The sequence below is a fragment of the Eleginops maclovinus genome, chromosome 13, assembly GCF_036324505.1.
Source record: "Eleginops maclovinus isolate JMC-PN-2008 ecotype Puerto Natales chromosome 13, JC_Emac_rtc_rv5, whole genome shotgun sequence".
Taxonomy (NCBI): domain Eukaryota; kingdom Metazoa; phylum Chordata; class Actinopteri; order Perciformes; family Eleginopidae; genus Eleginops; species Eleginops maclovinus.
In genome coordinates this window covers 4,565,574-4,587,810 of record NC_086361.1, presented here as the reverse complement: position 1 = coordinate 4,587,810, position 22,237 = coordinate 4,565,574, and the positions used below count along the sequence as shown (strand labels likewise).

The 22,237-nt window shown below is 39.5% G+C and overlaps 3 protein-coding genes across 3 annotated transcripts; all 3 read left to right on the top strand.

Moving 5' to 3' along the window:
- Positions 1-174: 174 nt before the first annotated feature.
- LOC134874586 (apolipoprotein A-IV-like) lies at positions 175-2,338 on the top strand. Its single transcript, XM_063898642.1, has 4 exons — positions 175-323; positions 402-449; positions 561-711; positions 1,125-2,338. The coding sequence occupies exons 2-4, from the start codon at positions 410-412 to the stop codon at positions 1,702-1,704; spliced, it is 771 nt and encodes a 256-aa protein (XP_063754712.1). The 5' UTR covers positions 175-323; positions 402-409; the 3' UTR covers positions 1,705-2,338.
- Positions 2,339-4,990: 2,652 nt separating this feature from the next.
- On the top strand, positions 4,991-9,196 carry apoea (apolipoprotein Ea). The gene is made up of 5 exons (XM_063898489.1): positions 4,991-5,131; positions 5,395-5,445; positions 6,271-6,421; positions 7,985-8,269; positions 8,786-9,196. Exons 2-5 carry the CDS (start codon positions 5,403-5,405, stop codon positions 9,036-9,038), a joined length of 732 nt encoding a protein of 243 aa, XP_063754559.1. The 5' UTR covers positions 4,991-5,131; positions 5,395-5,402; the 3' UTR covers positions 9,039-9,196.
- A 648-nt stretch (positions 9,197-9,844) lies between these two features.
- On the top strand, positions 9,845-22,196 carry msto1 (misato mitochondrial distribution and morphology regulator 1). The gene is made up of 14 exons (XM_063898891.1): positions 9,845-10,052; positions 10,880-11,009; positions 13,380-13,449; positions 14,013-14,088; positions 14,692-14,743; positions 14,835-14,985; positions 16,271-16,385; positions 17,389-17,523; positions 17,613-17,765; positions 18,744-18,875; positions 18,947-19,131; positions 19,972-20,076; positions 20,175-20,287; positions 21,341-22,196. Exons 1-14 carry the CDS (start codon positions 9,969-9,971, stop codon positions 21,592-21,594), a joined length of 1,755 nt encoding a protein of 584 aa, XP_063754961.1. The 5' UTR covers positions 9,845-9,968; the 3' UTR covers positions 21,595-22,196.
- Positions 22,197-22,237: the final 41 nt, after the last annotated feature.

Below are 22,237 nucleotides of genomic sequence, written 5' to 3'. Positions count from 1 at the left end.
GTGACTTACAGTATGTCATGTTTTTGCTAATATATTAAAATATATATAATAAACAATTATAATAAAATAAAGAAAAACAAAAATGTTTTAAAAAATGTTTTTAAAAAGCACACAGCTGTGGAATGTGTCTGCTAGATAAAGAGGACATGAGGTTTCATCAGACAGTGATACTGTCAGTGTGATGTGGAAGCAGCGGTGACAGCAGGGCACTGAGTGCTGGACTTTACTCCTCCTGCTCTTCTATAGGACTCTGCTGCTATATATATACTGACCCAGGAGCTGTGCACAACTCACTCTGTATCCATCACAGCTCAGCAACACAGGTGAGACACTGGCACCAGGAACATCACGGTATGATATGAAAAATAATCACAGAGAGCTAATGTTGTGTTTCTTTTCAGCTGCAGTCATGAAGGTCCTCGTGGTGCTCGCCCTCGCTGTTTTCACAGGTAAGAAAGATTCATTTTATCATTTTGAATTTGATTTAGCCAAATAAAAATGGTTATTCATTGAAAATCAAAAAATAACAATTTTGAAATAAATGTTTTATTTTCCACCAGGTTGCAATGCCAACATCGTGTGGCAGAACCAACCCAAGCCCCAGGTAGAGATGGTGAAAGATGCATTCTGGGACTATGTCGCCAAGGCAACCATGACTGCTGAGGACTCCCTGAAGCAGATCAGACAGTCCGAGCTGGGAAAGGAAGTGAAGTAAGTCTTGAGATAAAAGACCCTCTTACTAAACCCTGTACGGCAAATAACAGCCTTCAAATCTACTTGAATACTTCTCCCTGACATGAAATACTTTAAAACAAATATGCAACAATCAAAGTTAAAGACCATCCTTAGTGGTCCTTTTTGTTCTAAGTTTCCAAGAAGAGAATTTGGGTAATGTCAGGAATAAATCAAAATGTAGGGAATTAAATCAAACACTTACAAATATAGAAGCCAAACTTTTGAGAAAAACTTAAACTACTTGCAGTTGCTGAAGTACAACTTCATTATCAACTTTTCTACTTTATCTTGAAAAAAATTTCTTCCTCCTATCATTTTGTACTTTGTTCCTGGATAAAACATAAAAGAGGAACAAGAGTTACTCATGACTTATTTCTGTGTCCCTGCAGCACCCTGATCTCTGAGAGCACCGACGCCGTCAACAAGCTCACCGATGCTCTGCGCACTCAGGTGGCCCCTCTGACGCAGGATCTCATGTCTAAGTTTACCCAGGAGGCCGAGCTGCTGAAGACTCGTCTGGAGAATGATCTGACCGCCGTTAGTGCCAACCTGCAGCCCTACGCCCAGGAGCTGGTCGCTGACCTCCAGAAGCAGGTGGAGGAGCTGAAGAAGGACGCCGTCCCCTACGCTGACTCCATGGACTCCGAGGCCCTGAAGACCGTCCTGCTGCAGAAGAGTCAGGAGCTGAGGTCGCAGCTGGATAAGAGCATCGCCCATCTGCAGGACCAGATGGTGCCCTACACCAGGGAGATCAAAGAGAAGATGGAGCAGAGCCTGGAGGAGTTCCAGAGGAGCATGGTCCCCCTGACCCAGAGCTTTGAGACCCAGCTGACCCAGAAAACCCAGGAGATCCAGCAGAACCTGGCTCCAGTCGGAGATGAGCTGAGGGCCAAGCTTGACACCGACATCCAGAACCTGAAGAAGCAGCTGGATGCTCTGTGGAAGTCTTTCACTAAGATGACCCAGTAAATGGACTTTTATCTATACCATTATTTATGTTTCTATGTTTCTAACATCCTGCAACAGCACAAAAAACATACTTTCCGCGTGGTAGTGTGCAAATAACAAAAACAGCAAAGCATGATGGTCACATCCCTAGAAGGCTTTTTACATCCGACCATCTAATGATTCCCACCATTAACACATCTGAAGATGCTAACCCATTTTCAAGTGAATTTTAACTCCCCATCTTTTGAGTGGATTTGGCTAACATTAGCTCGTATGGGGCTATAACCTGTGATCCGTTGGCTAGCATTAGCTCACATGAGGCTATATCTAGTATGAGTTTGATGCAGTCCTTGTAAAACGGTGTGCTTGTATTTTCTCAGTTCTTTAAAGGAACTCTTGCAGAGTCAACCCAAACTCTGTGTTAGTCCAGCTGTCAGAACAGATTTATCTTCAAGTAGGAAAAAAAAATATGGTTCAGATCTGATCCAACCACTCAGTTCTCTATATTCTTATTGTAAGGTTCTCTTCTACCTGGTTATTAGTGTTAAATCAGTGTTGGTTTTATGGGACAGTAAAACAAGTGCAATACCTCATTCTCTATGTTTTTATTGATGAAAAATGCTGTAATGTTACTGTTTGCAACTATAAGCTTTCATTTGTAAAATAACAATAAATAGGTTGAATGTATTTTGTGTTGTCAATTATCTTGATCAATTCAAAATTGAGACATGTCTCCATGCTTTAATGTTCAAAAAGCTCTTTATTGTTCTCATACTGCCTGTGCTGCAGCTCCTCTTTTCTGAAACCAGAGCCCTGTCTGCTCTGATTGGTTAGCTGGCCGGCTCTGTTGTGATTGGCAACATCTGAGATGTCCCGCCCCTTATCCTGTCACTTAAAATATGTTGCAGCACTAGCCAATAACAGAACAATTGTTACATAGTGATGTCATTATGATAGTAAGATGAACAACAGAGTCATGTGCAGGTATTTCAGGCACGAGGGGAGTGTGTGGGAGAGAAACTGCCTCTGGAGGGAACACAGGGTTTTTTGCCTCTGCAGACCATTTGTATGCACAAAAAACCTATAAAACACACTACAGGAAAGGGACACCCCAAAAAGCATATTAGGGCTCTTTAAAGAATTACTTTTATGAATCAAAGATAATCTTACAAATATTTATTAAAGCAATTTTGTGTAACTTTTAAGGTAAAAATGTAAATTCTCTCTGCCTTCTTTAAATCAATACACTAATTCAGCTTTATCTGGTCCAGTGTGACCAGTATCTAACTGCTATAATGCAAACTTTAAAGAGTTAGATTTGTGATTTAAATCTCTGCTCTCCTCGAGCTGTAGTTTCATCTCAGTATTTACCACTTCATTGTCATCGCAGCTTTTCGACCATAGTGTCTGCTCTTCAGCAAATTGTCAGACATATATAGGCAGAGCAGCAATATAGAGAGAAAATGTTCAAAATAAAAAGTTCATCGAGCAACACCGTGCATTTTTTTTCAAGATTCTGTTGAGGGAGAAGCCAATAAACACAGAACAATTTTACAATGTCACATAATGTTCCCCCTCTCTAACTTTGGATACACACTATGATACCAAAACAAGTAACTAGAGTGGCACAAAATATAAGATCTTACATTTTGTACCAAATAAAAGCATTTTCAAATATTCAATCGACAAGCTGATCCAAAAACTACAATAAAACTATGCGTGTTGCCATGTAGCCAGGGTTGTTAATCTAAAGCCAATGAAAGGAGCTAGCAGCATTAGCTCAGTTCTGCAAGGTGTCAAGTTGGCAACACTGGCAGGTATACAGGCTGGTTGGCCGTCCAATGATTTACTTTCGGCGCAAGGAAATGATTAGACAGTCTTTTTACAGTTCTGCGACAGCCACAGATTAAAGATTTTAGTTTTAATTCAGTGCATGTCATTTTTAATTGCTAATTAATGTTAATTTACTTGTGACCCACTTAAAAAGAGCTACGTCTACTTCTCCTTGTCCCTGGTTGCATTTTATAATTTTATTTAAATAATTGTTAGGGGCCTGATCACGTGAAATTAGACAGTGATCAAATAGAGGAGAGAAATAACTGAGGGAGGTCTGAAAACAGGATGTAATGAGGAAGAAATATGCTTTTATTTTTATTTTATATATACTGTCAGATCCCAGTAATTCATTGACAATCAGGTTAAGATCCACTGCCTTAGTCAACAACAAAAAACGACCATCTTCAGATGGGACCACACACGTGAGACCACGCCTCAATAGCAAAATAAGACTCAGGGAGTAAAATGAGGGCCAGATGACCCCTTCATTTTCTACCCCCCTACTTTTAGCGCCCTTGCTGGAACCATGCCCAGCTTCTAACTAAACATTTGTTTGATGTCAACTACACATCTGTAAGGTTTGGCAACGACATCTTCAGAATCAGAATCAGAAATACTTTATTCATCCCAAACTGGGATTTTCTTTGTATCTTGCAGGGTTGCGACTCCATTACTTTACGCATTAATGTCCTTGCCCCCTGCCGTTATATCTTTCCAAGGTTTCTCCCTCTCTGGTCCCTTAGCTCTCTGTAAATGTGCCCTATGTTGTCAGCCAGTCTGAACTTTGACTTAATTTCTTCTGAAGCATTCATCAACCTAACACAGTTTAAATATAGATGTGTCTTTCTCAGGCCTTATCATTTTCTTTGAAAATGTTGCACTTTGACTAATGTTGCGATAGTAAACTTCCAAAACCCAGAATAGGTGGCTCAATACAGTACAAGCACATCCCGAACGGGCTCTGCATTATAGTACATATTTATACTCATGTGTAGCGCACAATTTTCCAATGTTCTTAAATGTATTTAATGTCTCAAGCCTGCTCATATTTTCATCAACGCTAAGGCCAAAGGTACATTTCCACAGCTACGGCCAATAAATTGTTTGATTCATCACGTTAATCTGTATCAAAGGTAGTTTAATGGAAGGTGTCCCATCTTATAAAAGTTGTTTAAATGCAGGCAGCGATTGTTAAAGCAGACTATGAACCAGATCTGCTGGACAATGATAAAAGAACGACCTTTGACCCTCTTCACTGTCATCAATAGTCATCATTTGTTTCTGTGAAAGAGTAAAATTCAGATTTCTTTTTGATTATCTCATGGGGCAGTGATAAGACTGCACTTATTTATGGAATTGATCAAAAATTGTTCCCATACTAACTCTAATCAGATTTTTGAGTTCCGAATTTCTGAGCTGCGACGTGGAGCCGAAATACACACACACAGCAATAAAACATGACAACAGCACAGTTCGTGTTTGGAACTTCGGACGCAGGTCAGCAATCTTGTTAACATTTATTGGATCACATCAAAGTGCCATGCTGTGTACAGTATAAATAGAGAGGGACGGGCTCATCAGTCTCACAGACGTCACAGATCACATCACTGAGGTGAGGCTGGTCTTGTAGGGGTTGAATTAAGAATTTTGATTTGTTTTTATCAAATAATTTGTTTGAACATTTGAGTTTATTTATGTGTAAAAAGTTTGGTTGAAAGCTGCTGTAAAGTCATGATGCCTGAGTAAAATGTCCTAAATTTAATATTCAACCACTGAAAAGTTTAGCTTTTTATAACTAAACTACTCAAATGAACTAAAGACGTTAGTTAGTTGGTGTTGAAATTGTTTTAAACAATTTATCATTTGATGTTCCAGGTGTCATCATGAAGGTGTTTGCAGTAATCCTTGGGCTGGCGGTCCTCTCAGGTGAGTTCAAATGTCTTTTTAGGCTCTGATATAAGAAAGTCTGTTTTAAATGATATATCATATTCTATTGACCTTTTTGGCTATAGCAGAGTTAAGGAACCAGATTGAGAAGAAGAAAATGATACATTAAAGGGAGGCATGTAATGCATAGGGATGTGCAAAATATGTCTTGTAATTATATATCTTGATAATGGACTTTAGTCCATGTGGATCTGTGTTTACATTTTCTTTATTTGATTATCTTATGTGCTTCTCTGGGGACATTTAGGATTTCTAAGTCTAAGTATGTTTTTATGGGAAAGAAAAACAAAACCTGTAGATAATGTTTACTAAATACAAAAAGAAAGAACAAGACAATCTGAGGAGTAAGGAGAGAAAATAAGAAGAAAAATATTCTCCGCACTTCAGAAGCCTTCCGTAAGATCCTTTACACTTTTGGGCTTTTATTTTGAACTCACTGTTTACTATAGGAACCCCTGTAAGTCTGAGATAACAATGCGAAGGAAGCCAAAAGGAGACATTATATTTAATATAACTTTCACATTGTCTCTTTACTTCTGTTGGTTCTTTAGTGGTTTCTAAAAATCTGATATCGGTCTTTGGGCTCCTCATGTCTAAATACGAGTCCCAATTTTTATTTTGCAAAATTACTCCATCAGATATGAAAATATAACCTGAAATGAACTTACTTATACATTTTGCAATCATTGATTCAAAAAAGGCGTTTTATCCGTAATCCAATGCCAAACATCTTCCATTGTGTTTTGTTTCCCCTTTACGATTAAGCAGTGAATATTTAAGCTTGTTTGTCTCTGTGCAACGCAGGCTGCTATGCCAGAAGTGTTCCTCAGGATGAGATGAAGAACCCCTGGGAAGTCACGGTCGAGAAGTTTAACGATTATTTCACCGATCTGAACTCAAAGGCCGACAGAATTGTGAAGGGCATCAAGAGCTCCCACATCAGCCGGGAACTGCAGTGAGTCCATTTAGGTCACACTGATGACTTTAAGAAAGGTTATCAGAGTAATAAATCTATTTATGTACACCTTAGACCTGCTAGGGACATTTGGTTCCCTGATAAATACTTCATGTGCTATAAATGCTCATACCTGCTTTGAAATAATTGAAACATTTTAAATTTAGTCAAATATGGTTAATGATCTCTTCACTCATCGTCATCTTCCTTTAGAAATCTGCAACTACAATTAAACTGGTTCACATCAAGAAAAGAAATAGCAGTATCACTAATATTATTTAATAATATCCCAAAGTTTAATGTATTATAATCATCTTATAAACACAGGTGTACACTGATGTTAATGGTTTAACTCCTTACCTGCCTATGAAAAACTGCATTTTACAAAACATTATCCATTCCTCTTAGTCTAACACCCCGTTAGTGCGCATATGTAGGAGTTTAAATGACTGCTATAACATTTAAATGCCGCTTAAACAATAATGCATCAGCAACAAAACCATATTAAAAAAGCTGTTAACAATTATAAAAGGTGCATAAATTTCAGTTTGTCTGCATTCATTGGAATGCAGAATTTTAAGTTGGTGTTATTGTTACTTTTACTCAAATAAATTATCTAAAATACTAGTTGAAGTGCCTGCTAACATTGTGAATAGATCAAACCCGGATGTTTTCTGGGTCTTTGTGTTCTTATCAGACTGATTGGAGTCTGTCTGACTGAGGATAACGCAAAAAAAAAAGGTTGATTTTACAATTCTGAGTGGTGACGCAACACAAGGTTTGCCTCATCTGTGTGTGAGGAGGTTACTCAGTGTGTGTGTGTGTGTGAGAGCTGGGACATGTAAAGAGCCGCTGAGTCCAACACACGCCCGTCTCATGTCCACTTTCCTGCCGGCTCACTTGGACTTTAATTTGGTTTAGTCTCAGTTTTATTGAATCTTCACTCAACTTTTCAGTTAAAATCCTTTGATTTGACTTAAAAAAAACTTATTGTGGAGAGATTCCCAACACTGTTGACTTCTAGCAATGCAATGTTTTTGCAGTTTTGCAAAGTAAAATAATCTTTATTTATTGTAGGGGAAAGTAAAAAAAAAAAGATAAATTATAAAATATTAAAATCGTAAAGAATATTTATAAAACTAAACAAGTTAAATTAAGAATTTGCAGTAATAAGATACAATAAAAATAAAACAAAGATAATAACTTAAAGTGAAATGCTCAATTAATTCAATTTAAATATAATTTTGTTGAGTAAAAGAAAAGTCTCCAATAAAATAAACATTTTATGAAAATATAATTGATACCTATATACATAAACAAGTATTTACATTGAGAATTTGCAATAAAATGATCAAATAAAATGAAATAAAACAAAGGTATTTATAAAACATACATAAGAAGTTAAAGCCAAATGTCCAATAAAAGATGAATTCAATAATACAGAATAACATATTTATACAAACATAAGAAGAATCTGTGTTCATCTTGAAGTAGGCCTTTATTGGCTCTGACCTCAGTCTTGACCCCATCCCTAAACTCATCTGCCCCAACCCCATCCCTCAGCACCCTGATCCAGGACAGCATGTCTGAGCTGGCCGTGTACAAGAAGGACCTGCAGAAGCTGGCCCCCTACACCCAGAATTTGGCGGGGAACCTGGGCGGAGACCTGCAGACGACGTTCGGCCAGCTGGAAAAGCACATGCAGGAGGCCCGGGAGCAGATGGAGAAGTACAGCCTGGAGCTGCAGACCATGATGGAACAGAACGTTGACGATGTCAGTGTCCGGGTAAACGCCTACACCCGCAAGCTGAAGAAACGCCTCAACAGGGACACAGACAGCATCAAGAGGTGAGGAGAACCTGAGGCAGGCTACTTTATATACTTTAACTCACTGTTTTACAACTGTTTATGCCCCATACAAATATATTTATACATACAATTATGTGCATTTACTGCAAATCTGTTTATGTTCAGTTTATTCATTTGCAAAATGTTTCCTTTTTATCTCATTTTATTTTAATTTATATAAATGTAATGAACATTTTTGTTGGTAACCTGAGACTGTCGAAGATGATGTTTATATGCAAATCTGAATCATTTTCAGTTGTATTTGTGTTAAAAGTGCACTGTTTTTGGTTAAACACTGCATTGTATAGTTTATTTTGCATTAATTAATTTGTTTGAGTGAAATTTAACATAAAAAATTCATGTGAAAAAACAAAGATGTGCTTACTGCTTCAACACTGCACTTTTAATAACATATTCTACAACATGCTTTCTCAACGGGATGTCAATCAAGGAGATGATTCAGAACTTTCTAGTCTCATTCTTCACGTGGTTAAAACTGTTTTGTCCTTCTCTCAGAACTGTTGAAGAACTCTTCGGGAATCTTCACTCTAGCACCTCCAGCAACATGGAAGGCATGAAGACGCTTTTCAACCCTTTCTTCACTCAGGTGCGTGACAACGTCCAGGCAAAGATCAGCACTCTGAGTGAGCTGTTCAGCGACACCACAGAGGACATGAAGGACCGCATCGAGCACACCGCTGAAGACATGCGCTCCACACTGCAGGAGAAGTTTGAGGAGCTGAAGAACTGGTTCCAGCCCTCCATGTAAACCCTGTAATCCAACAGAGAGGACCATCAGTCAAAACCACCTCCAAAAACAATTAGAAAAGATTCATAAATAAAGATACTCAGCTGTTGTATACACACCACCTCCATGTCTGAATGTGTAGTGTCACTGATGCCCTTCAATAAAAAAACATCTGTCCACATGTGTGTCATGTGTAAATGATGTCAGAATTTACTCTCCACTCCAAAAGTTCTCTGGTCCAGATGTCCTTTGTTGCAAAAATAAACGACTTAGTCTGTATAATATAAATGTCTCACTCTTGTGGATACATATTTGGAAAGTAAAACATAAACTGCAGATGGAAACATCACTGGCAATCGATGATGTGTTTTGTAAGTGTACATTCACACCCTGTTTTAAAAGGTATGCTTCTAATTTATTTTACTTTTGCATCCAGTAAATAACTCCACTTGTATGGGTTTATAATAATAATAATGATATAATAATAATAATAATAATAATAATAATAATAATAATAATAATAATAATAATAATAATAACATTAGAACAATAATTATACATATAATTATAGCAATAATAAGAAATAATAACAGATATAGTGTTGAACACTACTCAAATATCGGGAATATATTAGATAGTCATTTAAAGTGCATGTTAAACCGTTCTTTCAATGTTCATGCTAACTATCTTTTATTCCTTGTTGAGAAGACTAGATTGCAGAGACTGCACGTGAAGCTACAGCACGGTGAAACCAGCCTTTCACACTACGTCATTACTAAAGCCAATCACACTTCTTCATCCACTTCTCTCAGCCAATCACAGAAGCTCTTTTTAGATCGCACACAGCATCGAGTTAGGCTGTCGGGGTTCAGTGTTGTCATTTCCAAACATGCCCATCACGTTCTAAGTAGATGGTAATTTATTTATCCTGAGAGTTTATTCTCTGCCACGATGAGTAACTTTTGTAGAGAAATCATCACTCTTCAGTTGGGACATTATTCAAACTTTGTCGGGACTCACTGGTGGAATTTGCAGGTAAGCGACTAGCGCTAAGCTAATGTTAGCATGGCATGTGTTGACAAACTTGGAGAGATAGCTCATGTTAGCAGCACCGTGAATGTGCAGTCTGTGTTCAATTCAACACACCGAGGACATGCAGTGTAAATAACACGGATATACAGGCTATATGGTGCTAAAATGGGAAGCCAGCAGTTTATTTGTGATCAGATAATCATATTTATGGACGGAAATCGGGGGATATTACTAAGTGAGAGATGTTTATTATTCAATTTAAAATTTAAAACGAAAGTAATGGTTTTAATTGAAAAAAATGAATTAGCCTCTGTTTGAATGGTGAGATGTTTTTTCTACATTCTTAGTCAGGATTCAGTTTAAGGACCCTCTTGCATACAGCTGCAGAGGATGTCCTGTATACATATACATTCGAGATACTCATACCTTATTGTTTGTGATAAGCTGAACGATTTGCCTTTATTGCGTGGTAAAATTCTCCTACTTTTTATTGCATATTATTTATGCAATCTTTAAAGAAACTGTTGGACGATCTGGAAAATGCATAGTCACAAAGTTGAAAACAGGGTGGTCTTTATTAAATATGATGTATTATTTTGGATCAAAACACACAACATATAAAAGAGTTTAAGTTAGCCAATCACTTTCTCTATAGCAAAACCTTAAACAACTACAGCAGCAAAATACAACAGTAATGAAGCCTCAATATCAATCCCACAAAGCCCACATACATGTAAAAAAGAAAACGTATAGCACTACATTGCAAACACAGAACTAAATATCTTCCATCCAAAACCTGAATAAAATCTGATCAAATGGGGCCCTTGCAGGATGCATCTTTATCCTACGATCCAGACTCGTCCCCGGGTGAGATCCAGAGTGATGTCCTCTTTCGAGAAGGACAGACTCTAGGCGGACACGTCACACACACTCCTCGTCTCATCGCCATAGATCTCAAGGGTAACGTCCTTCTTTCCTGTTGTTTTATCATCCGAAAAACATTTCTAATTACATTAGATTAGTTTCAACTTTATTGTCATTGAAATGCAGTTAGTATCCAACCAGAAGTGCAAAATCTGCTATATATATAAATAAATATAAGGAGTATATTATAAATACTGACAGTACAGGGAGCATTGAATGTGCAAATATTATGAAAAGGTATGAATAGGAATAAAATAGTGCAAGTTAGATGTCCATAAAGTCCATATGAGTGCAGATGAGTGCAATGATGCTAGTGAGTGATGGAGAGGAGTTCAGCAGAGTCACAGCCTCGGGGAAGAAGCTCTCCCTGTGCCTGGAGGTACGGGAACGGAGGTTTCTGTAACGCCTGCCAGATGGGAGGAGGGTGAACAGTCTGTCGTTGTGGTGGGAGGCATCCTTGATGATGTTTTTGGATTTGCCCAGACAGCCTTTGAGGTACATTTTATTAATGGTGGGTAACTGGGTACCAATGATCCGTTGGGCAGTTTTCCCTACCCGTTGGAGTGATTTCCGGTCTGAGGCGGAGCAGTTGCCATACCACGCTGTGATGCAGCTAGTGAGTATGCTCTCGGTGGTACAACGGTAGAAGTCCACCAGAACCCTGGGACCAAGGTCGGCTTTCTTAAGGCCCCGAAGAAAGTAGAGACGCTGCTGCGCCTTTTTGACCAGGGTGGAGGAGTTCAGAGTCAGACCATGTGAGATCATCGGAGATGTGAATGCCTAGGAACTTGAAGCCCTGACACACGTTCCACTGCAACTCCGTTGATGCAGATGGGGGTGGGTGCATGGCTCCTGTCCCGCCTGAAGTCCATGATGATCTCCTCGGTCTTCTTGGTGTTGAAAGCCAGGTTGTTGTCAGCAGACCACGTGGCCAGGTGCTGTACCTCATCCCTGTAGGCCATCTCGTCGTAACCTCTGATCAGGCCTACCACCGTGGTGTCATCTGCAAACTTAATTATGGTATTGTAACCATAAACAGGAGCGCAGTCGTGGGTGAACAGGGAGTACAGGAGTGGGCTCAGCACGCAGCTATGTGGCACGCCGGTATTCAGGGTAGTAGTGGAGTAGGAGAGATTGTCTAACTTCACAGACTGGGGTCTGTTAGTCAGAAAGTTCATCATCTAGTTACAGAGCGATGTGTTGATACCAAGCTGGCGAAGCTTGGAGATCAGCTTGGAGGGGATCACAGTGTTGAATGCTGAACTGAAGTCTATGAACAGCATTCTGTGAGAGTCTGTATGCCTTGCCACATACGCCGGAGGTCAGAGGAGCTGGAGTGCTCTTCAATCCTCTGTTTGTAGCAGTATGTTGCCTGTGCGATTATCCTCCTCAGGTCGGCCCTGAAGGCTAAATCTCTTGCTTTAAGCAGAATGCGAACCTCTCTGTTCATCCAGGGCTTCTGGTTGGGGAAAGTTTTGATTTTTTTGTATGATGTCACAATGTTCACACACCTGTTGATGTGGTCCAGGACAGAGTTAGTGAAAATATCAATGTTAGTAATTGACTGAGAGTCCATGGTGGCCTGGGCAGAAAACGAAGACCAACCTGTGTGTTGGAATTTGTGCTGTAGAGTGGAGTCAGCACCCTCAGACCAGATATTGACGATCCTTGTTGTGGGTTCACACGTTTGATGACTGTGTTGTATTTGGGGAGCAGGAACAGAGAGAGATGGTCGGACTGTCCGAGGTGGGGGAGGGGTGTGGCTTTGTAAGCGTCAGCCACACTGGTGTAAACATGATACAAAGTTGTTTGTCCCCTTGTGGTGCAGGAGACATTCTGATGAAACTTTGATAAACCAGATCGTAAGGTGCAGTGATTAAAGTCCCCAGCGACAATAAAGGCCCCGTCCGGGTGCATGGTTTGCAGTTTGTTAATAGCAGCACACAGTTCTTTCATGGCCACTTTAGCATTAGCATCCGGAGGGACATAAACTGCATCAGCAACAATGCAGGTAAACTCACGTGGTAGGTAGAAGGGCCTGCACTTAATAATCAGGAACTCCAGATCAGCAGAGCAGTGGGTATCAACAGTCACAGAGCCCGTACAACATGAATTGTTCACATAAATGCACACTCCTCCATCTCTGCTTTTACCTGCTGCTACTCTTTCTGCCCTGAAGACGGTGCGTCCCTATAGATCCATCACGGCAATAGGAACAATGCCGCTGAGCCATGTTTCTGAGAAAAACATGACTACAGTCCATAAGGCTTCGTCTAATTGGTTTACTAGTTTAATTACTGTGTAAAACGTTTTGATTTTGATTCCTCAAATGGATACAGGTTCATATAGTAACTTGGTTTTGTATGCTGCTGACTGTTGCACTCTGTACCTCTATTTCTATAACAGGAAGTCTTCGGACTCTACGGCAGGAGGGAAGTCTGTATGACGCCAGAGAAGACGCCTCCGCTGTCACATGGTAGATGAAAGTGTCTTTGTGTGTGCATCAGATAATCGTTTGGTCTATAAAATGCTATAAAGTAGTAAAATGTCCATTTCAATTTCTCACAATCCAATGTGATTTCTATAAAAGCGCAAGGAAATTCACTCTATAAAACGGAGAAAAGCAGGATATCTACATTTTGGAGAGGCTAAAACATTTTTGGGCATTTTTGCATGAAAAAATACTTAAAAAACATATTGATTATCAAAATAGTTGTCAATTATTTGTTGTTAAATACATTTATAGATTATTCTACTAATTGTTGCAGCTCTAAATGAAAGGTACTGTGTATCCCTGGTGTATTTTAACAGCTTTTAATTCATTATTTTCTTAATACTTTAGTTTTTTTGTAATGAAATGCTGTACAACAATCCTCAAAGTGCTCACTTACTGTTGGATATTTTAGTTAAAGGTCAAACATCTATGGATGGATGTATCAGATCTGCCTACGTTCCTTTTCTTTTTACAACTGATATTGAAGCAAAGTGTTGGTTTGGATCTCTTGGTCTTTCTGATTTAAAACTGTCTTCATCTGGCAGGGAGGGAAGCTTCATGATGCATGAGGAAACTCCAGCTGAGAAGAACCCTTTTCTAGAAGACCTGGACAGGCTTGATGTGAGTATTTGGCAAGAACATTAAACTTACAAGCACCTCAAAGATGCAGAGTGTTTTCATCACACTATTATCTTGAGATAGTGACGCCAAGCAATTTGGAATAATGCTGTCTTATAGCAATCAAATACAAAACAGTAGATCAACACTACCACAAACTTTAGTGTCATCGAAGGTTTAATTTAATTTTCCTTATTAAAGAAACACAATAACAAAAAAAAGATTAGAAAATCGGCTGACACGATAAAACTTGAATACAGGTTATACAAATACATGCACACAAAGTACTGATAATTAATATAGAAAATGTATTATTTAAAAAATACAATATTTTTCCAGTACGAATAATTATAAAATAATAAATTAAAATATGTATAGAATAAATGAATGCTACTAAAATATAGATCGAAAAATAGATGGCGAAAAAATAATAGTCACTAAATGAAGGTAACTTTTCCTCGCTGTTCACTTCCTCACACCTTCAGCACCGTCTCACTACATGTTTCCAGGAAAAAACATTTAAAAGAGAAGCTTTTATTACTATGGAGTATGGAGTAATAGTGCTGCAGAATGGTTTTATCCTGACGGCTCGTTTTTCCTCTTCAGAGAGGGGAAACCCTTGCTGAAGCTGCCCTTTACTCCCAGCCTCAACGCTCAGGTAAGACAAACTAAAAGTAACTTTCAAATTCAGCATGAAATAAAGATTTAGTATCAAGCGCAGCAGCAAGCACTGTGACCCCCCCCTGCAGCAGCCACAGTGAGCGTGGACGTGAACAGCCAGCTGGCACGGCTCCAGAAGAGCTACCGGCTGGAGGGCAGCGTGAGGGTGTGGTCCGACTTCCTGAGGCTGCACCTGCACCCCCGCAGCATCTCCGTCATCCACCAGTACAACCACGACGGGTAAAGAAAATCAGACTCAAACGGAAGGACAGCCTTGGTATTTAAGTTCATGGTAGTTTTCACTATAGAGACTGTTATAGTCTGTATAGTATAATCATATTTCCATATTCCACCAATTTAAGATGCCAGTACTTGTAGGCCTGGGGTCAAAGGTCAACAAATAAATGTTAAGCCTGGTATTTTATGTTATAAACAGTTCACCAGTTTACAGTTACACACAGAATATAAAGGCAATGCAAGGATTATGTGCAGTATACTTATGACGACTGATAGTGCTGGCATTTACTCCAATACTGTTCTTAAGTATAATATTGAGGTACTTGTACTTTATTGGACACTTCACATTTCCTGCTATTTAATACTTCTCACTCAATATATATATTTACTTTTTAATCTATTTAAGTAGGCTAACACTAAGGATACTTACACTTTTGAATTTAAACTACAGTAACACAACATAACTTTAATTTGAAACAGAGTATTTTAAACTTTTACTTAAGTACTAGATCTGAGTACCTCATCCATCTCTGATGACAATACATCCGCATATGACAAGAAGCACGGGTTCAAGGTTTCAAGGTTTTATTGGTCATATGCACAGCATATACAACGTATATGTTGGCAATGAAAATCTTATGTCCCATGCTCCTCCAACAACTCAACATACATGGTGCAAATAAGATAAATAAAATAATGCAAAAAGAGAGAAGAATATTTACAAGGAAGTTATAGGATATATAAAGGAGATCGTGCTAGCATGTCTTCAGAATTTATAGTGAATAATATATCCCAGCATTAGGTGCTAGGCGTGAAAGGCGAAAAACAGTAGGCCATGATAATAAGTCATAGCCAGATTAAGCACAGTAAAATAATTTCATAGCACGCTAACATTGTGTAGAGACATAAGAAGGAGTATTATACAGATAATCTATTTATATTTGTTATATTGAAACTCATGTGCAATTCGTGGTTAATATGATGCAGTTGAAAAACATATTAGTGTTAATTAATTATATCCAATTTAAATGAATCTAATCTAAGAACAATTGCATGTTGCTTTTACATGGACAGTGCAGTACCTGTTGTTGTCCAGTAGATGTCAGGCTTTACTCAGATTTGTGCTTTCAGACTGAACACAGACCCTGAGTCGTCTCTGTTGCTCTCCCTCTTTGACCCCAACAGTGATGTCTGACCTTTTACACCAACACTCAGATTTTCTCCCTTATTTGAAGGATGCATTTGCTTGTGTTAAGTCCCCTCATGGCTTTTGTTTGTGTGTGTGCAGGGAGGCTCACCGTCTGGAGGCGTTCGGTCAGGGAGAGGCCGTCCTGCAGGGTCCGGTGCTCGAGCAGCTGGAGGACAAACTGCACTTCTTTGTAGAGGAGTGTGACTACCTGCAGGTAAGGATTTGCTTTTAGACTGGGCTGTATTATATGGAATAGGCAGTGGTGCAAAATGTACTCCGATTTTTACTCAAGTAAAAGTAGCGATACTTAATTGTGAAAGCACTCAACAAAAAAAGTGACAAAAGTGTTAGCATCAAAATATACTCAAGTACCAAAAGTAACAGTACTCGCTCTGCGTAGTGGCCCATTTCAGAAAAATATGTATATATATACGTACAGGAAGGAACCAGAACTAACAACTTTGTCCACACCTGGAAGAGTTTGAGCCTTTACTAATCCTCCCACTTCATTCTTGAGGGAAAAGGTGATTGTAGCTCTCCCTTTCTCTGATGTATTATATGTATATATGTATATATTTAATAATTAATTATTGATACATTAAACTATCTAACACAGCTCGTAAAGGTGGAGCTCACTTTAATTACTTCGTATACCGCCGCCGGATATCTTAAACTATATTAAAATATCTAAATGTTTTTTTACTAGTTCATTTATGTTTTCTATAATCCAATAATCTTGTTCTATAAAGTAACTAGTAAATAAATGTAGTGAAGTAAAAGTATAAAGTAGCATAAAATGTAAATACTCAAGTAAAGTACAAGTATCTCAAAGTTGAATTAAAGTACACTGCTTTAGTATATAGTTTTGGATTATGTTCCACAACTTGAAATAAGATAAAAGGTTTTTCAACAAGCTGGTTTAAATTCCCATTTGCCACACAAGAAAACAAAGCTAGTTGAAGCCGGAGGGCCAAAAGCACTGTTTGTGAAAAAAGCCGTCCCCTATCCGACCTCCTGGGACAGCTGGTCAAAAAAACTTACATTTTAAGGTGGGAATTCAGACAAATCAGAGGGCCGCAATAACAACACAATACCAGAAATAACAGAAATAGGAAACTACATTTCATACAAGTACACAATAATATCCGCCATAATATTTTCAGTAGATCTAGGTTAAAACTGTCATTCCTTCCTGCTCTCTCTGTATTTGCTCTCAGGGTTTCCAGGTGTTGTGTGACCTAGCTAATGGCTTTGCAGGCCTGGGGTCAAAGGTCACAGAGATGCTTCAGGACTCCTACGGCGGGAGGGGCATCCTGACCTGGGGGTTGGCACCTGTCAGTCATCCGGATTCAGTGAGTCACCGTCTCCAGAGGGATATTAAGAAAGCAGACGTATTGTAGTTGTGCTTCTGTACTCACTGTGTTCCTCCTGCCCCCCCCAGACCCCCATGAAGGAGCTGTACCACATGCTGAACTGCACGTTAGGGACGCTGAGCATGGCCAGCAACAGCTCCTTCTTCTGCCCTCTGACTCTGCGGGGGGGACTGGGCAGACGGCCCTCCGCTCCCGCTGCGTTCCCCTACCTGAATTATGATGTGAGTTTCTGATTTCATTTCTTTGTAATTTACCAAGTTTTTATCTGGGCTCTTTGCAATTTCACTTATTAATTTGAAGAGTTTTTAAGGCTTATTCAAAGGGAATTACTTGGTTAAATTTGACATTTTTTACAACCGTTTCATTGCATTCTTTTGACTATTTCTTTGACATTTATTTCAATTACATACAGAAATTAAACTGAGAAAGAAACTCTCCTAACTAAAACTCAATAATAGTACCCTATGTTTATATATCTGTCTACTGTTGAAATGTATATATTTACTTTTATTTATTATATTTCTTACTCTTGCAATGCCAAGTGTTAAGACTAATTCAACTTTATTCAAATGAAATTGTTTAAGATTTTAAATGTGCTTTTAATTAAGGAAATGTTAAGGCTAAATGTTTGTACATTTTAGGAATGATTTTAATTTAACTAGATGGTGGAGTTCATACCATAATTATAAAGAAGACAACAATATTTTTTCAGATGCTTTTTTGAGGGTTGATCATGGCCCAAAGAATTATGGACAGCCAATCAAAATCCATCCGAACATGAAAGTGTATTAGTTCTGCACGAGATCATTTTATCATAAATCAAGTTATTGAAATAAACAGCTTCTCTTTCCTCCCCTGTGCGTCTTCCAGCTCTGTGGCACAGCAGCAGCTACTCTTCAACTGTTATATTATTATTATTATTTACTTATTATATAAAAAGTATATATATATATATATATATACTAATATATTTTTTTCCTCTGCCTAAAAGACAGCAGATTTGGGTCATCTATATTATTTGTTGTAGGTCTAACACAACTGCAGTGCATGTTCAGTGACCATGTTTAGTTAGTGTAATAGTAATCGCGGTTGATATTGACTTCCCTTTACAGACACTCATTTATATGTGTGAGTATGCAGGATTACCTCTGAATTTGTCTTGGTAAGGAACTCTTAGTGTTGTCTCCCCTCTCTCTCAGCCCTCCCTGTGGTACCACTCCAGCTCTGTGCTGGCGCTGGCCCTCGATGCCCTCACCCTGCCTTACAGGCTGCAAAAAGACAGCGTCCCCATGTGGCAGTTGGCAGACTCCCTCGCCGTCTCTGGCAGAAAGGTGAGCATTAACCCTGATTTTGGGATTATCCTGCTCTGAGCTTTTGATGATGGCTCTGATATAAACACTAGGTGGTGGCTGCTTACGGTGCAGTTCCCTTCCCTATGATGCAAGACAGCTCTCTCCCTGACGCCCTGAGTGCCTGCACAGAGGCGTTGCCCTGGAGACCTCTATCAGCTTGCCCTGAACCAGGCGACCGGCGATTATACGGACAGTGGGCGACGCTCAAAGGCTACGAGGGACAGAAGCTAACCAGGTTTGAATTTGGGAATGAAATGAATGATGTCCAGTGTTTGAATTTGCAAAACTGGTGCAGGACCCTTCAGAGTGTGGCGTGGTCTAAAAGAGAGTTCCTGTGGTACAGCTGCTTACACCTGCCAAGTTTGAAGTTGATCTGATGAAAGGTTCTTGAGCTATGCTAAATATTTGTATGCACACATAGACGGACATAAAATCCTTTCCTAACCTTAGAACACTGAGAACAATATAGTATCACCATCTATCTGTATAATATACCCAATAAAGAATACTTCTCATCAAAATACATTTAAGGACAACAATACATGGCAAATGGAAGCACTCTTCAACTATTTTCTCCTATACAATGTCTCATAAAACACAGGGAAAATAGGAATCATTCGGAGACCCGATAAAAAGGCTCTGAAGTTTGTGAAAAATGAGGGAGTCTTAGGGTTAATAGATACATTCTACAGCCATTTATTGGAAAATGTACACCATACTTGTCAGGTTCAGGGGTCGACAATATGATAAATCAGACTTATGCCTGATTTTATGCTGAAAAAGGGATGTACTGCGTAGGATAAGGACAGTTACCACAAGGTTAAAGAAGGACAATTTGACATGTCTAGCCAAAATCATCCCTTCATTTAAAGGGTTTTAACAAATAAGTGAACCACCATTCATTCCATAGTTATTGTATCCTTGGTATTTAAGTCAAACAGTGGCATCAAGTCAGGTCACTTGTCAGGAAATGCAAACATTTCAGATATTAAAACAAACAGGCATGCATCTACCCCTTTCACAATAACACTGAAATCTTATTTAAGGAGTTGCTAGAATGTATTTTTTCCCTCAGCTCTCTGGCCCCGGGGACCCAGCCCCCCACTCCTCTGCACAGCCTCCGCAACGGGGAGGATGTCCTGGAGTCCTACATCAGATCCTTCTATCCCACGTCCCCTCTGTGAGTCCCCTGTTAACTCTCATCACCATTTCCCTTCCTTATCTTTAGGAGAACCAATATATCTGAATCCAATCTGCTCTCCATCTTCCCTCTGACAGGGCTCTGCAGTTGGTGTCCGCACCCAGTAAGCTGACACCACCTTTCCCTCGGATATTCACCCAGTCCCTTGGTGCCCAAGGCTTCCTGCAGAGCCAGCCTCCTCCACGCGGATGTAAGCAGATTTATATTCTTCTTTTTGAAGTTTAGCTGGATGGTTTCAGAAGTCGTAGTATTACTTAAACAGGCAGGATCCCCCCCAATGAAGCAGAACCAGGCCCAGCTGTGGAAGGGGGGCAGCAGCAAAGACATGTTATAGCTACCTAAAAGAACATTCAACATCAGTATAGAGGTGGACGCTATATTTAGAAGATTGGTATCGATCCAAGTTGACGTCACACCGCTCTTTTCTGACGGGAAACTGAAGCCATTTTCTGTGATCTCTGCAAAGCCACCAGACTCCGTTTACAAAAACAGTCACTTTATTTCCCAGAACACGTGAGCTGCTGCTCAACACGGCTAGACTGGATTTGTGATTTGAGGATGCTCTGTGTCAATGGGCTCAGGATGATATATGAAAAAATCATTCATTTACACTCTAAGTAGTTATATCTTAGATAGATAAGATATTGCACACCTTTTTAGATATCAAAACCTTTTCATGACTTTTAATGACCTGATCCTACAGTACATGACTATGGCCAAAATGAAAACCACATTTTTTTCAACACTTGGATCACAATTATTTATCATGATTATTCAATGGTGTAAGTGTTGTCTTTATTAAGGGCACATTACAATATTACTTATTACTTATTACTGTCATGTCCTATTACCATATACAGCAAAAAGAATACTGCAATAATTATATTTAAAAAGTCCAGCAAAATGGTGAATTCTGAAGTTAAATGGAGCAATCTCATGCACTTTGAGAGGCTAGACAATCTTGTGTTCTTGTAAAACTGTAAAGGGGCCCTTAAGGGGCCGCCTTTCAGGTTCATATTAGTATTTCCTGCCTCTCCTGTGACAGGGCTCCATGCTTTAATGTTCAAAAAGCTCTTTATGTTCTCATACTGCCTGTGCTGCAGCACCTCTTTTCACCCTCTGTCTGAAACCAGAGCCCAGTCTGCTCTGATTGCTTAGCTTGCTGGCTCTGTTGTGATTGGTCAACCTCTAAGAGATGTCCCACCCCTTCCCGGCCACCTTCTCTTCCTCCCTTTCTCTGCAGCTCCAGCCCCGGCAGTCTCCTCGGCCCCCATCATGGCGTCCCTCCAGTCCTCCACAGCGCTCGGCTCTTGGCTGGCCGACATGCATCGCGGAGCCAGCACTTTAGACATCTGCCGCGTGGCCCCCAGCTTCCTCTCCCAGGGGCCCGAAATGGCAGACTACAAGGAGGCCCTGGAGGAGCTGCGCCTACTGGCTCGTTGTTACCGTGACGACAGCATGATACACTCTTCGTCAGAAGAGAGTGACGATTACTGACACTGGTAGCTTTGTGGTCTGGATTTGAATAGACTGCTAAGGCATCAGCCTGCATGCGCTCACACACACACACACACACACACACACACACACACACACACACACACACACACACACACACACACACACACACACACACACACACACACACACACATCAGATGAGGGGATATTTAAAGGTTAAACCTCTACATGTGAGAAGACATCCAGGTGATGAACGTAGCATCATACGACTGTATGGACTGTGGTTACACTTCCCTAAATGACTGTTTAACTGTAATGAAATGTGTTTTTTTATACTAAGTATACATAAAAAGATAGTTTTTTACATTACGTTGCTCCTCTGTTTTGGGCGCAGGTTGCTCTATAAATGATTAGCACATATTGTCAATTATATTGTAAACCACTTGATACATACTATAAAAGTAAAGGAAAAGCTAAATGACGATTAAAGCATTTATAGACGGCCACCACAAATGCTCTGTTTTTTTTGTTTTGACAAATTAGAATACATGTCCCACAAACTGTTGAAGATATTTGACAATGGTTTCATGTAGCTATTCCTGAACTTATATTATAAAAAAGACCACAGCTAAGTCGTGATTTGAGGAAGTCTTCTTTTTCTTCAGTGGCATTCAGCATCG

What these genes read in the sequence shown, in the direction of transcription:
- LOC134874586 (XM_063898642.1), top strand. Translation starts at nt 410, where the DNA reads ATGAAGGTCCTCGTGGTGCTCGCCCTCGCTGTTTTCACAG. An exon ending in CGCCCTCGCTGTTTTCACAG is followed by an intron (nt 450 to 560) that starts GTAAGAAAGATT and finishes ATTTTCCACCAG; the next exon opens with GTTGCAATGCCAACATCGTG. An exon ending in GAGCTGGGAAAGGAAGTGAA is followed by an intron (nt 712 to 1,124) that starts GTAAGTCTTGAG and finishes GTGTCCCTGCAG; the next exon opens with CACCCTGATCTCTGAGAGCA.
- apoea (XM_063898489.1), top strand. Translation starts at nt 5,403, where the DNA reads ATGAAGGTGTTTGCAGTAATCCTTGGGCTGGCGGTCCTCTCAG. An exon ending in CACATCAGCCGGGAACTGCA is followed by an intron (nt 6,422 to 7,984) that starts GTGAGTCCATTT and finishes CCCATCCCTCAG; the next exon opens with CACCCTGATCCAGGACAGCA. An exon ending in GACACAGACAGCATCAAGAG is followed by an intron (nt 8,270 to 8,785) that starts GTGAGGAGAACC and finishes TCCTTCTCTCAG; the next exon opens with AACTGTTGAAGAACTCTTCG.
- msto1 (XM_063898891.1), top strand. Translation starts at nt 9,969, where the DNA reads ATGAGTAACTTTTGTAGAGAAATCATCACTCTTCAGTTGGGACATTAT. An exon ending in GACGCCTCCGCTGTCACATG is followed by an intron (nt 13,450 to 14,012) that starts GTAGATGAAAGT and finishes TTCATCTGGCAG; the next exon opens with GGAGGGAAGCTTCATGATGC. An exon ending in AGGAGTGTGACTACCTGCAG is followed by an intron (nt 16,386 to 17,388) that starts GTAAGGATTTGC and finishes ATTTGCTCTCAG; the next exon opens with GGTTTCCAGGTGTTGTGTGA.